The 14,646-nt window shown below is 45.7% G+C and overlaps 2 protein-coding genes across 2 annotated transcripts in view; one reads left to right on the top strand and one right to left on the bottom strand.

Moving 5' to 3' along the window:
• The window catches only part of Ogfod1 (2-oxoglutarate and iron dependent oxygenase domain containing 1), a 71,749-nt gene extending 64,677 nt beyond the window's left edge, over positions 1-7,072 (bottom strand). Inside the window, exon 1 of the mRNA XM_037206090.1 lies at positions 6,909-7,072. The gene's annotated coding sequence lies outside the window, so the exon portion shown is untranslated. The remainder of the gene's footprint in view (positions 1-6,908) is intronic.
• Amfr (autocrine motility factor receptor) overlaps positions 5,988-14,646 on the top strand; it is a 44,418-nt gene continuing 35,759 nt past the window's right edge. The window contains exons 1-2 of the mRNA XM_028871486.2: positions 5,988-6,454; positions 12,967-13,059. Coding sequence (XP_028727319.1) covers positions 6,200-6,454; positions 12,967-13,059 — 348 coding nt within the window. The 5' untranslated portion in view covers positions 5,988-6,199. The remainder of the gene's footprint in view (positions 6,455-12,966; positions 13,060-14,646) is intronic.

Raw genomic sequence — 14,646 nt, 5'->3', positions numbered from 1 at the left:
ATACAAAACTAAGTGACCCTAGGAAATGTTTAAGTCAGTAAATGGAGAAAAAAAGTTTAACTCAATTGCTTAAAGTCATATTTAGGATTGATCTACCCTTTTGGAGAATTGGGGGAAAAAATTTCCAATGGATGGAAGACCATTGTGCTATCTTTTTTTATCTTTTTTCCCTTTAAGAGTAGGCAGAACTACTAGGTGGTTCAGGAGGCAGAGGCAGGTGGATCTCTGGGAGCTCAAGGTCAGGCTGGTCTGCACAGTGAGTTCCAGAGCAGCCAGGACCACACAGAGAAACCCTCTCTCAAAAACAAACAAAAAGAGTAGGCAACACTTCAATGGCACAGAATCTGAACATTAATTTGTATTCTTTTAAAAAGATTTACTTATCATGTATACAGTGTTCTGCCTGCAAGTCAGAAGAGGTCACCAGATTTCATTATGGACAGCTGTGAGCCACGATATGGTTGTTGGGAATTGAACTCAGGACCTCTGGAAGAGCAGCCAGTGCTCTTAACCTCTGAGCCATCTCTCCAAGCCCTTATTTTTTTTTTTTTTAATATGCAAGGGTGTGATGCCTACATGTACATCTATGCACCATATGTGTACAGTGTCCACAGAGGCCAGAAGAGGGTATCAGATCTCCTGGGACTGGAGTTCGACATGGTTGTGAGCTGCCATGTGGGTGCTGGGAACCTAAATCCTGTCCTCTGGAAGAGCAGCCAGCGGCCAGTTCTCTTAACCACTGAGCCAAGTCTCCAACCCTCCCTCCAGGTTCTTCTAAAGGCCTGCTGGATAGAGTCTCCTGTGTTTGAGCGCCCCTCAGCGTACCAGGGAGTTATGGCATTTAGGGCTTCATTTTTAAAGTACCCGCTTAGTCAGTTGACATGAATACTTGAGTAGTCTCTCCTCCATATTTGAGATCCCCAAACTTAAAAGCTTTAATTCTTAGTGTTTGGAACAGTATGTGGATTGCTGATTGCCACAGAGAATTTTCAGTTTTCTGTGTTACACTGTTAAAGCAGCTTAGTCAGCTTCTGTAGCTCAAGATTTTCCAACACATTCCGATTCTTTGCTATCACTTGGGTTAAACTGGACTCACTTGAGTTTGCCTCTGTTTAAATATAAGCTCTAATTTAGCTTGAGCCATAAAATTCACCTTAATATTAAACATGCACATAGATGCCTATTTTGAGAAAAAATTTAGCAAAGCACAGCTATATCAAGACTAAGTCAGTTAAATACATCTTGTATTTTAGTGAGGAATTAAGTCTAGATTGAAGAAATGCATAAAGTATACTGTTCTGTTGAGAGAAAGAGCAATGTGTTCAAAAACTTGAACTTTGGCTAGGGATATTGTTCATTGGTAGAGTGCTTGCCTAGAAAGCTCTGGGTTCAATCCATGTTCACCCCAAACAGGAAAGCTGCTATTGTGTTCATATACATTATACAAGTACTATTTATAGTTGTGGCTCTGACAACTTTCTTGGTTTGTTTATAGGAATGTATAAAGAAACTGTGCCGGGCGGTGGTGGCGCATGCCTTTAATCCCAGCACTCGGGAGGCAGAGGCAGGCGGATCTCTGTGAGTTCGAGGCCGGCCTGGTCTCCAAATCGAGTTCCAGGAAAGGCGCAAAGCTACACAGAGAAACCCTGTCTTGAAAAGCCAAAAAAAAAAAAAAATAATAAATAAATAAAATAAAATAAAAATAAAATAAAAAAAAAGAAACTGAAGTTTTGTTTATATTTTTATATTTGTAAAGCAAAAGTTTGACTAAAATGGTCATTGCTCTCTTTTAAAATCTTATTTCAGTAAAAGCATTTAAAACTGAACAACCAATTGCCTGGGATAGTCCTGTTTGGTGGAGGGTCCCTAAACTTAGTGTATTAGGAGTGATCCTGCAAAGTTCTGTTCCCTTGTCTTTGGTCAGGTCCACTGGGAAAGGGACCAGTTTGGCATAATGGCAAGGACCTGATGGTCTGGACTATGGATGCTGTCCTCACCTTCCTTTTTTTCTTGTCCCTTAGCATGGCCTTAGTAGAGTCAGTTACCTGCAGTTGATGGAGTCACTGGGTTTAGAGCCTAAAGACTGAGATAAGTTGCAACACAGTTGTGTTAACTGCATATTGTTCATGTCATTAGTGACTGGTTCTTCATCTACAGGAGTACAAGTGTGAGCTACTTTAATCTGGTTTCTGGCTAAGACTTTAGAGGGGGTGCTGGAGAGGTGGCTCAGCAGTTTAAAAGCACTGGCTGCTCTTTCTTCCAGAAGACTCGGGTTTGATTCTCAGCACCCACATGGCAGCTCACAACTACCTGTGATTGCAGTTCCAGAGGATCTAAAACCTGTTGGGCACCTGCACACGTTACACATAAATTCATGCAGGCACACACACATAAATACTTATAATAAATAAATCTAAAAAAAGACTTTAGAGGGTTTGTTTAGTCCTTGGGAAAAAAAAAATCATGAGTCTGGTACTTACACTGTGGCATGCTCAAAGTCTTAGCTATTTAGGAGAGGTTAAGGCAGGCTGATCGCTTAAGCTTAGGAATTCAAAACTATCCAGACCCTATTCAAAATAAATAAACCTTCCAGTAGTGCAGAGAGAGGAGAGGGAGGGAGGAGAAGAAAGGGAGGCAGAGATGGGTGCTTGTTGGGTGCGGTGGTTCATGTCTGTAATCCTCTAACACTCGGGAGGTTCAGGTGGAATGGCCTCAAGCTGGAGGCCAGACTGGGCCAGAGTGAGGGCAAGTGTCTCAAACAGGTCCTTGACAGAGGATGAGGTGCACAGCACTTGTTTGAGGGGAAAAGGAACAGAACAATGACTATTCTAGTAAATACAAAAAACCACACAAACAACCCAAAGACCATTCAAAGTCTTTTGCATTCTTTTAAAATGCAGCTTGGCGGGGCTGGAGAGATGGCTCAGCAGTTAAGAGCACTGGCGGCTCTTCCAGTGGACCCAGGTTCAATTTCCAGCACCCACATGTCAGCTCAAGCCTGTCTATAACTCCAGTTCCAAGAGATCCCATATCCTCACAGAGACATACATGCAGGCAAAACACCAATGCACATTAAAAAATACATAAATAAATACATTTTAAAAAATAAACAAAATGCAGTGTGGGTTGGATTAATTTCATCTGTTATGCATGTTGGATTTTCAGAAAGCCTATGCTTCTGAGATTAAAAAGGCAGCTCTGGGCTGGAGAGATGACTCAGAGGTTAAGAGCACTGACTGCTCTTCCAGAGGTCCTGAGTTCAATTCCCAGCAGCCATGTAGTGGCTCACAACCACCTAATGAGATCTGGTGCCTTCTTCTGGTGTACAGATAGAATACTGTATAATAAATAAATAAATAAATAAATCTTAAAAAAAAGGCAGCTCTGTTACTGGCAATATGAAAGGACAAGTTTGGTATCTAATATTACTGTTTTGTGGCTTCGATTGGATGTGAATCATAAATGAGTATGGTTTAAAAATCATGGTGACTCACATCTGACCTTGTGAAGTAGAACACTCCCTGGAAATTTACCATCCTTATTTCTTCAGAATAAAGCTTTCCAATATTTGGACAATAGTGTTAAGGCTCAGTTGTAGTTTTGTTTTGTTGTTTTTTTCCTCTTGGGCGCCCCGCCACATATATATATATATATATATATATATATATATATATATATATATATATATATATATATATTTTCATACCAGGCTGGCCTCGAACTCACAGAGATCTACCTGGCTCTGCCTCCCGAGTGCTGGGATTAAAGGCGTGTGCCACCACTGCCTGGTGCTCTTTACCTTTCTTTATATCTTTCTTCTTACTTCATGGCTGGCTGTGTGGCTGTGTGGCTGGCCTCTGGTGTCCTCCTCTCCTTTTCTCACTTCTCTCTTCCCTAGATTTCTCCTCCTATTTATTCTCTCTGTCCAAAGCCCCACCTATTTCTCTCTCCTGCCTAGCTAGTGGCCGTTCAGCTCTTTATTAGACCTGTCAGGTGTTTTAGGCAGGCAAAGTAACATAGCTTCACAGAGTTAAACAAATGCAACATAAAAGAATGCAACACATCTTTGCATCATTAAACAAATATTCCACAGCATAAACAAATGTAACACATCTTAAATGACTATTCCATAACACTCAGTGTTTTATTTTTACATGGGTGTGCATGTGTGCACATGATATGGAAGTCAGATGATAACTTCCGGGAGTCATGGAAATCAAACTGGGGTTGTCAGGCTTTGTAGCAAATGCATTATCTGCTGCTCAGCCATCTTTCGAATGACTGGGGAGAGAACCAAAGAGAACTTAAGCATATGAAGCCCTTTGACAAGGTGTTTTTTATATATATATATATATATATATATATATATGTATATGTATATATATATATGTATATATATAATTTACTACTATGTACACAATGTTCTGCCTGCAGGATAGATCTCATTTTAGATGGTTGTGAGCCACCATGTGGTTGCTGGGACTTGAACTCAGGACCTCTGGAAGATCAGCCAGTGCTCTTAACCTCTGAGCCATTTTTCCAGCCCGACTGAGGTGTTTTTAAGAATTACAAAATGCTGGTTAATTTTCAGATTAAAAAATAATCTATAGATTTCTATAAGTAGAAACAGAGCTGGACAGTGGTGGCACACACCTTTTAATCTCAGTACTGAATAGGGAGAGGCAGGTGGATCTCTGAGTTCAAGGCCAGCCTGGTCTACAGACTTGAGTTCCAGGACAGCCAAGGCTACACAGAGAAACCTTGTCTCGGAAAAACAAAATAAAATCTATCAAAAAACAAAACAAAATCTGTATTTGGCATAAAAATACTTTAAAGGCAATTTAGCCCCTTTAGAAAATTGGGAAAATCTACCAGCTACTTACAGAGCATACATTCTGGGATAGGCACTATTACATGGCTTGGGAATATGATGACTAAAAAGAATATAATGACTAAAAGAATGTTATTTTATGTACCTCACATATAGAGGTGTACTGTGCTGTTTATAGTGTATAATTGTCTTTTAGTGTAGTAATAGGTGTGTAACAGCAAATTTGAGAACATCACTTCAGGGAACTGGTAACCCAACCTGTCACCTCCAGTTCTCTCATTTACTCTACAGTTATTATAAATTCCATGTATTTGCCTTATCAGTGGGATCACATAGTATTTAGATACTCGTGTGTGGCTTGACTCAGGCATATCTTCAACATTCTCTTTTACTGTAGCATATATCTGTACTTCATTTTCAAATACTATATTCCATTGGAGCTTACCTCCTCTGGGTTACTAGGAATAATGCTACTGTCAACCTCTGTGTAGGAGTTCTGTGTGGGTATATGTTTTCATTTCTCTTACATGTTTAGCCAGGTAACTGCCAGGTCAAATGGTCACTCTCTGGTTTACCTTTGAGGAACAGGCATTGTCCAAGAAGCTCAGCACCATTTTACATTCTACTTGTAACCTATTTTTATTTCCTGTTCAATTGGCTCCGTTTTAAAAACAAAACAAAACAAAACAAAAAACAGTCTACTCGCGGCTATTTGTAAACAGAGACAAGACTTGATTAAAGAGGTGCTCAAGGCTTCTATTCTTTCCTGAGCATCATGTCCCCCTTTAGGGACACCACGGAAGCCGCTAGTCCGCAAGGTGGTGGGACGGGTTTACCTGCTCTGCCCGGGAGGAACAAGGGGCCCGGGGCCGGGGGCCTGGGTACCGCGCCCTGCCGCCTGACCACGCACACAGGCCTGCCGTCATTGCCCACGGGCCCGGCTCACTCCAGAGTCCAGCTGGGGCTGAGTCGGCGGCGTCAGTGGGGCCCAGGGTCGCCAAGGATGCTGCAGGGGGCCGGGACGCGGGGCGCTAGGCCGGGTCCTGCGCCCGCGAGGCTGCGGCGCGCCCGCTGGGGGCGGGGGACGAAGGCCGCGCCCCCGCGCCCGTCCGCCCGCGTCCCGCTAGGGGCGGCGGCCCGCCCCAAGTCCGCCGAGGCTCTTCCGCGCCGGCAGGGGCAGCAGCGGGAGCGGCGCGGGGCGGAGCGGCGCGAGCAGCCAGGAGCGGCCCGGCCCGGCCCGGCGCGGCGGCGGCGGCAGCGGCGGCGGCAGCAGCGACGCCAGAGCCCGTGGGCGCCGTTCGCGAGGCCGCCGCAGGCGCCTGGCCGCAGCGCGGGGAGCCCCGGGCGCCGGAGCCCGCCGCCGCCGCCATGCCGCTGCTCTTCCTCGAGCGCTTCCCGTGGCCCAGCCTCCGCACCTACACGGGCCTCAGCGGCCTGGCCTTGCTCGGCACCATCGTCAGCGCCTACCGCGCCCTCAGCCAGCCGCAGGCCGGGTCGGCCGAGCCGGAGCCGCTAACGGCCCCGCTGCAGCCCGAGGCGCTCGTGCCGTCGCGCCTGGCCGCCGGCGGCCCCCGGGCCCGCGAGGTGGCCCAGTACCTGCTGTCGGACAGCCTGTTCGTGTGGGTGAGCGAGGCCGCTGGGCCGGGCGCGGGGGCGGACGGCCGGGCGGGGGCCGCCATGTCACCCTTTATCCGCGGGGGGCGTGGCCGGGCCCTGACCCGGGCTGAGGAGGCCCGGGGGGCTGACACCTCGCGTGGGGCCCGAGGCCGGGCGGCGCTGCGAGCAGTGCGAGCCGCGGCGGGAAGGAAGGGGTCGGGCCTCCGGGGAGAAGGGCCGAGGGAAGGGCGGTCGGGCCCCGCGGACGCCAGGGCAGCAGCCGAGTGGCGTCCGGCTGGGCGATGTGGTGGGCGAGTTCTCGATCAAGAGAGTCGGGGGCACATTTTAAGCATGTGAACGGGTTGGGACAGTCATTCTCTCGACAAGACAACTTTGAAACGTTGCTATTTGGTAATGGATTACCCTCCCGTGGGCGCTACTTAACGAAGCAAACAAACCAGCTGCGTCCTTTTTCTTTTACCTGGTGGTTGGTGGCTGTTCCCTTTGATGGTTGAAGGCAGCAAAACATCCTGATCGGTGTGGCAGCGCCTCCTTTGAACTCGATTACTCGGTCTAGCGATCCATTTTAAAACAAGGTTTCTAGTTCTGCCCGTGCTAGATAAGCAACGTTCACCAGGCACAAGTACTGTCTTCTTCGTTTATTACATCATTTCAGGCTGGGCAGAGCGGAGGAAATTTTGCTCTGACTTGCACTTGAATGCGTCTTCTCTAAACCCTCAGAAATGCGACAAGCTGCTCCAGGATTTAAAATTTGTCACTTGGATTTACTATGGCTTGTGGGATCTTATCTCCTCCCGAGTTCTCGCTTGGTGCCTGGAGTAGGCTGTAAATGACTGAGGGGTTAATCTTCTAAGTTTGTAGAATTATATGCAACTCATTTGTTATAATTATTCCCACTGTGCTTCATCAGGAAGCAGTGGGATTTGTGAACTCCGGGGGCTGTAGATTAAGCCTCCTAGTCCTTTGATAAATCGTTTAATAGAAGGCGGTGAAGGGTGAAGTTCGCATTTCCCCACTCCTGCGTAAAGATGAGCTGTTCTGTACCAAAGAAGGGAGGAATGGAAGAATTCAATTCGCATCTTGTTTAATTTCCAATCTCGTTGCACTTGAATTAAAGGATAACAATTTAGGATGATGTGACGAATGCTTTTGACAAATACGAAGACTAAATAGTGTGGTTCTTGATGCATTGTTTTAGGTCTCAGAGAGCAGGACTTGCAACAGGAGCCACCATTGCAAAGCTAGAACAGCCAGTCGTATTGTTTAATGATTTTTTTTTTTCGTAAGTTTCTTCTTGCAAAACCCATGTTCAAATTCCAAGGTTAATACCGCTTCATAAAACATTACCTAAGGCCTTTTGGGTTTTCTGAGAATTGTTTTTAAGAATTTTTTTTCTTCCTATGGTCTTGCTGCATGCAAATTGATCATCCCCCCCCCATTTGTCAGTTGAACTCGATGCAGTTTTTCTTCTCTCTCTTCTGGAGTTTTGGCATGCTCATTTTGGTTGTACGGTGGCTGCCCAGACCTTTCTTGTGCGCACCGAATTTCTTTTTCTTTTCTTTTTTTTTTCCTTATCATCTAGCACTTTGTGCTTCAGCACTCCCAAAACACCTCCCCTGTGGCCTGCCGGGTAACAGTGAGTGACTGTGTGGTGGGCCTTTGTGGATGCTTCTTGAACCCCACTCCTAGTCATTTATATTTTACTCCCCCCCCCCATAAAAACAAAAATGCACCACTGCCCAGGTCAAGCTGGATGACAAGAACTGGTCCTTTGTCGGTTGCGAACCTTACTCGTTATTATTTTATTAGGCTCTCCAGAACGTGCCTTTGTAGAACACAATCAGTATTGCAGGAGGTTTTGTATTAGCACACCTAGGTGGAAACCCTTCAGAGATGCTGTTTTCAGCACTGTGGAAGACGGCCTTGAGCAACACTTTCCCCCTACCCTAAAATGACTCACTTGTAACTAAGGCAGACTACGATAGGTGGTGATAGATACACAAAACCCAGTGGAGTTTGGAGGCCAGAGAAAGCAGTGCTGTGGGCATGCTCAGCCCCGGGAGATGGCAAGGGTCTTAAGCAGAGAATTGGGGCGGGGGACAGGTAAGGCCCAGTGTTGTGTGGGGACGAGTGTCAGGTCTGCAGAGTGCTCCCTGACCTAGGCAAATCTTCGGACTTACCGGGAGATTGAGAGGGTGGGATGGACCCGGAGGTAGCCCTGCTGTGAGGAGGGAGGTGAGGAAGCCTTGAAGCTCCTGCTCCAGGGGTGGCGCCCGGGCTGACTTGTAGCTGGTGACAGCCATCTTCAGTTGTCACTCTTGGGCCACATGTGGTGAGAAAAGGAATTTCAGAACTGGTCAGGTCAGTTCTAACTTAAAAATTTTAAAGACAGACTCTACAAGTTCATAGTTCAAGGGCCAAAGGAAACAGAAGTGATAGACAGTGAAAGTCAGTCTCCCTCCACCTGTTTCCGGTTGGCAGCTTCTTGTAACTGGTGCTGGCTTGTAGTGGGAACCTGCATAACATCCAGATTGTCTCAAGTCGTTTACACTGTTCATTTCTGTGCATTACACGTGTATCCATGGGAACACATTCTTTGTTTCACACCTGCACCTCCCTTCCCCCCTCTCCGTGGTCTGGACGCTCTTTTGAATTTTTATCTAAAGTTACCTTGACATACCAATTACATATCCCTTCCTGGGCCGATGTTAGGGCCTCATGTGGATCCACTGGATGTGTGTTTACCTAGTGAATAAGTCTTCAGTGATGGACATGAGCGCTCTATTTTTCTGCTGTTATACAGGTGAACGCTTTTAGCTTGTTTGGATTCTGCCTATGAGAAAAAAGTAGTAGCTGTATAGAGCAGATAAAATATTAAAACAGCTCTTCACTGTTGTCTAAGTGAAGGAAGCAGTTGCTCAGATCAGGCTTACTGCAACTAAGCTGCGTGGGGTTTTTGTTAGTTTGCTGTTTTTTGAGACAAGGTTTCCAGGTTCCTGTCCTGGAACTCACTCTGTACCAGGCTGGCCTGGAACTCAGATCCGCCTGCCTCTTTCTCCCGAGTACTGGCTAAGTTTTGACTTTATGGTTCTTGTTTGTTCCTTAGCTCTGGGACTTGAAGTGTCAATTCTGCAAGAGTGACACAGTACCTGGAGGGATCCGATTTGGCATTGACTGTAAAGAAGGAATGCTCCAGTTAGGGACACTTGTTTTGATTTGTTTTTCTTTTCTGGTTTTGGAGACAGCTCTGGCTGCTCAGGACAGACTGCGCTGCCTGCTCTCCTTGCCAGTGTCCGTGCCTCAGCCTCCCCGCCCCTTCAGCATAGGACTCCTGTAGACCTGGGCCGCCGTGCTGGCCTCAGTCGTTAGTTTCAGCTGAGATGGAGAAATTACTATATTTATTAGAATGACACAATACTTGTGAAGTTAAGGCTTTTTTCTTTAAAATTTTAAGACTTATTTTATGGGTATGAATGTTTTGCCAGCATATATAAATGTGTACTAATGCATGCCTGGTGTGTTTGGAGGGCAGAAGAAGGCATTTAGATTCTCTGGAACAGGGGTTCCCGGTGGCTGTGAACCATTCTGTGGGTGCTGGGAACTAAGTGGGTGCTTGCAAGAGCAAGTGCTTTAACCACTGAGCCATCTCTCCAGCCCAGAGACTTTGTCCTATAACTAGATGTAGACTAGTCTGTTGTTAATAGTCATTAAAGTATTCCAGTAAAGCACTGTTCAGAACCTTTAAACAATGTTAGTTCTTCCAATTCTTTGTTGGTTTCCTTTTCTTGTGAAGGTTATTTCTTTTTAAATACATTTTCTTCCTAGTGGTTATCTCCTTTCTTCTCCCCTTCCCCTCCCCTCTCTCTGTTCTTTGAGTCAGGGTCTGGTTAAGTAGCCCAGGCTGGCCCTGAATTTGCAGCCCTCCTGCTTTGCCCTCCTGCTTCTGCCTCTCATGTAGCTCGATGAGAAGTCTGTCACCAGGAGTGTCTCCATCAGCTTTTTTAAGCCCTGTTTTGCTTAGACACGCTGATTTTCAGATCTCATTTGGATTAAAATAGAAATGTTTATCATGGGTTGATGGGATTATGAGAGACTTTTGCTGTTGGAGGTGGGAGAGAGTATAAATTGAACTTTTCCAAAAAGGCTAAAGAAAAATTGTGTGTGTGTGTGTGTGTAGGGGGGGAGGTGAGTGCAGGTGCCTGTGGAGACCAGGAGGTGTTGGATCCCCTGAAGCTGAAGTTACAGGTGGTTGTGAACCACCGCGTGGTTGCTGGGAACTGAACTACCTGGGGTAGAGGAGGAAGAGCTCCTAACTGCTGAGCCGTCTTTCCAGCCCTTCAAAGAAACTTTCTATACGTACTTTCTTTAAGTCAGAAACTTGAAAAAGCTTAACTGAAAGTGGTAAAACTAAGGTTTGCTTTGTGGCCGAGGTACAAAGGTGCTGTTTGGGGTAGAGAAGGATGACAGACTCTAAGTTTGGTTTCTGAGTTCAGGTCAAGACCTCATTTTTCTGCCTTTCTCCTGTTCCTTGAGCACTTATTGGATGTATTGCATTTGTGTTTTTAAACTCACATGATGATATGTAAACCAGGAAGAAGCCTTTTTTAATAAACGTGTTGCAGTTAAGCTGGGAGTTTTGTTGATTTTTAAAAATACCCTGTTTGCCTGGTGAAGAGAGATTGGGTTGAGGGCTGTGGTTTTGTGTGCCAACTTCTAATTTACATGACTGAAGTCCTCATTGACTGGCAGAATACAGGGGATGTGCACCTTTTGTAAGTTTACTTCGGCATCTTAAAGAAGAGTATTGTCAGGTCTCTGAAAAAATTTTTATTTAAAATTTTATTTGAGATTTTATTTATTTTTATTTTATAGGTGTATGGGTGTTTTACCTGCATGTATGGTATGTCTGTGTATGTGTGCGTGTGTGCGTGTGTGTGTGTGTGTGTGTGTGTGTGTGTGTGTGTGTGTAAAATGAAGGGTGTTGGCTATGAGACTGGCAGTTGTGGGACACCACATGGATGCTGGGAATTGAACCCAGGTCCTCTAGAAGAATAGCCAGTGCTCCTAACTGCTGAGCTATCTCTCCTTTTTATAAAGATTTGATTTTGTATTAAGTACTCATGTGTGGCCATGGAGGCTAGGGATGGTAGATCTTCTAGACCTAGAGTTTAAGGCAGCTGTGACCAAACTGAAAGTTCTGTATGATTCTGGGGTTTGTTTTGTTTTGTTTGTGACTGGCTCTCACTTTGTAGCCATGCTGGCCTGGAACTCTGCTCTGTAGACCAGACAGACAGAAAACTCAGAGAAACCTGCCTGCCTCTGCCTCTGAAGTGCTGGGTATATAAGGAGTCAAAGGCTGTAGGATTTTTGATGAACTATTTTTCCCCACCTGATTAATCGAAGGATTTAAATACCAAATCCTTCGATATCAAACAGTTCTTTCCCCCAGTGGAACTATTTTTATTTTAGTCCTTTAAAAATATTTTCTTGGCCCCATTAGGCAACAGAATAGAACTAAACATGATTTAATCTTTTTGTATTGAGTTAGGACTGCTAGTATGTGCTCTACCACAGGAGAGCTGGTGGGAGATACAGAGGAACCTGAAGAGAGGTGAGGGTGTCATCATATTCCCTCACCTCTCCCCTTTTCTCCCTCACACTTCGTGCGGGGGAAGGCGGGGGGCACATGAAAATCTGTCTCAAACAATGACAGGAGCCAAAGTGAGGGAAAGGTGACTTGTCCCGTTTGCTGGTTAGGTCGGAAAATACCACTTAAATTTTTTTAAAGAAGACAGTTTTCTTCGAATATGGAAGAAGGCCTTGGTTTTGACACTGGTCTCTATTACCTGACTTTTTCTGGAAGTTCTCCTAGTCTCCCTTGCTTGTCGGGGCAGCATGTTTGAGTTCTGTCATGACGGCTACCTAAATGTTCATGTAGGGACATACTTTGTGTGGTGATTGATTGATTGATTGATTGAGACGGTGTCTGGACTGGGCTTTTAGTCCTTCTGTCCCAGCTTTCCTAGTGTGTGGATTCCAGGTGTGTGCCATCATGCCAAGCTTGCTACATACAGTTTTATAGAGACAGTGCAGAGTTTTTGTAGGGGCCCGTCAAGTCTGAAGGGAAGGTGGCCTGCTGGAGGGTACCCCCTGGGCAGGGGTGAGGAGGGTACCCCCTGGGCAGGGGTGTGAGGGAGGTGGCCTGCTGGAGGGTACCCCTGGGCAGGGGTGTGAGGAGGGTACCCCCTGGGCAGGGGTGTGAGGAGGGTACCCCCTGGGCAGGAGTGTGAGGAGGGTGGCCTGCTGGAGGGTACCCTAGGACAGGTCTGACTCAGTGAGCCATGAAGCGCTGCTTCTTCTCCCCACGTCCCATCCTGTGTAGCTTTGGTAGCACGGGTTTGCACTGGGGAAACCAGAAGGGCTCCAGCTCTGGGAATGACGCCTAATTCCCCAGAGGAAACCTTACACTGTGTGTGTTTTTCCCCAGAACTAAACTTGTTTCTTTGATGTGTGTACAGGTTCTGGTGAATACTGCCTGCTGTGTTTTGATGTTGGTGGCTAAGCTTATCCAGTGTATTGTGTTTGGTCCTCTTCGAGTGAGTGAGAGACAGGTAAGTGAACAGATTCATGTAAAGAAACTTTAGGGGCTGGAGAGATGGCTCAGAGGTTAAGAGCACTGACTGCTCTTCCAGAGGTCCTGAGTTCAATTCCCAGCAACCACATGGTGGCTCACAACCATCTGTAATGAGATCTGGTGCCCTCTTCTGGCCTGCAGTCATACATGCTGTATACATAATAAATAAATAAATCTTTAAAAGAAAGAAAGAAAGAAAGAAACTTTAAAAACACTATTATATTTGGTATAATTTCCAGTATATAGAAAAGTTCCTTGAATACTATAAAGAACTCCTGGATGGGCTTTATCCAGATTCACTTTGTAGTGTTGCACGTGCGTGCGTGCGTGCCTGCGTGCGTGTGTGTGTGTGTGTGTGTGTGTGTGTGTGTGTGTGTGTGTGTTTCATATATTATGAGTGCACTCACCTGTACTTGCACACATGAGGCCAGAGGAGAATTTTAAGTCTCCCCCTATTTCTCCTCAATTTTTCAGCTGGGGGCTCTTAATGAGTGAGGCTTAGTCATAAGTGCTTGTAGTGCTGAGCCATCTTCCCAGTTAGTCCTCAGACTCACTTCGTATTTATGCAGATTTTCTCGTCCCTTTGGAATTAAGTAGTGAACATCATACAGTATTACCCTGGAACTTCAGAGTATGTTTTCAAGAGCAAGGACATCTTCATGAGTAGTCAGAGCACAGTGATAAAACCAGAAATGTTAGCCTTGATCTTTGTTTCATTGTACTGGGGAGCCCATCTGTCCCATTATAACTGTTTCTTCAGGATTTTGATTTGCTGAGACAGGTCCTTGCTGTGTAGTTCTGCAGGTCTGGAACTTGCTCTGTATACCAGGCTGCATTGAACTCCACAGTCCTCACGTCTTAGCACCCAGTGCTGGAATTATTGCTACTTCTGGCTCAGAAGCTCCTTTTGATACTTTATTCTTCAAAATCGCCTTCAAAATCTCCTCTTCAAAGCTTTGGGTCTTTTTGAGTTGGAAGTGGACCAGGCTGTGGCAAGCTCAGTGGCAGCAGTTGGTATCAGGTCACAGTTTGCAGAAAACATTACCTTCAAGCATTTGAAACTTTTGCTATTAACCCAACTCAGCCTTTTCAGTATAGAACACATCTTTTATGCTGTTCTTTGTTGGCTTATTTTATTATTAATGCCACCCAGTAGCATTTATTATGAACTATTTTGAGAGCCAAGCAGTGATGGCACACACCTTTAAATCCAGCACTCAGGAGGCAGAGGCAGGTCGATCTCGAGTTTGAGACCAGCCTGGTCTACAGAGTGAGTTCCAGGACAGCCAGGGCTTTTAGACAGAGAAACCCTGTCTCAAAAAACAAACAACAACAACAAAAAGAACTATTTTGATTTAAGACTCCAAGAATTGACATAGATTCGCTCCATGGGTGCTTAAAGTTTAAGAAATAAGAGTAACCTTAGAGGCAGAGACACTGACCACCTAGGGTGGAAGAAAGACTAAAAGTGAAGCACGTAGAGCCTTAAGCAGTGAGAGGGTGTTTAGTTTCTCTCTCTCTCTCTCTCTCTCTCTCTCTCTCTCTCTCTCTCTGGTTTTTAAAG

This window comes from Peromyscus leucopus, chromosome 5 (assembly GCF_004664715.2).
Source record: "Peromyscus leucopus breed LL Stock chromosome 5, UCI_PerLeu_2.1, whole genome shotgun sequence".
Lineage (NCBI taxonomy): Eukaryota > Metazoa > Chordata > Mammalia > Rodentia > Cricetidae > Peromyscus > Peromyscus leucopus.
The sequence above is the reverse complement of the archived record's forward strand: the minus strand, read 5'-3'. Positions and strand labels throughout refer to the sequence as shown.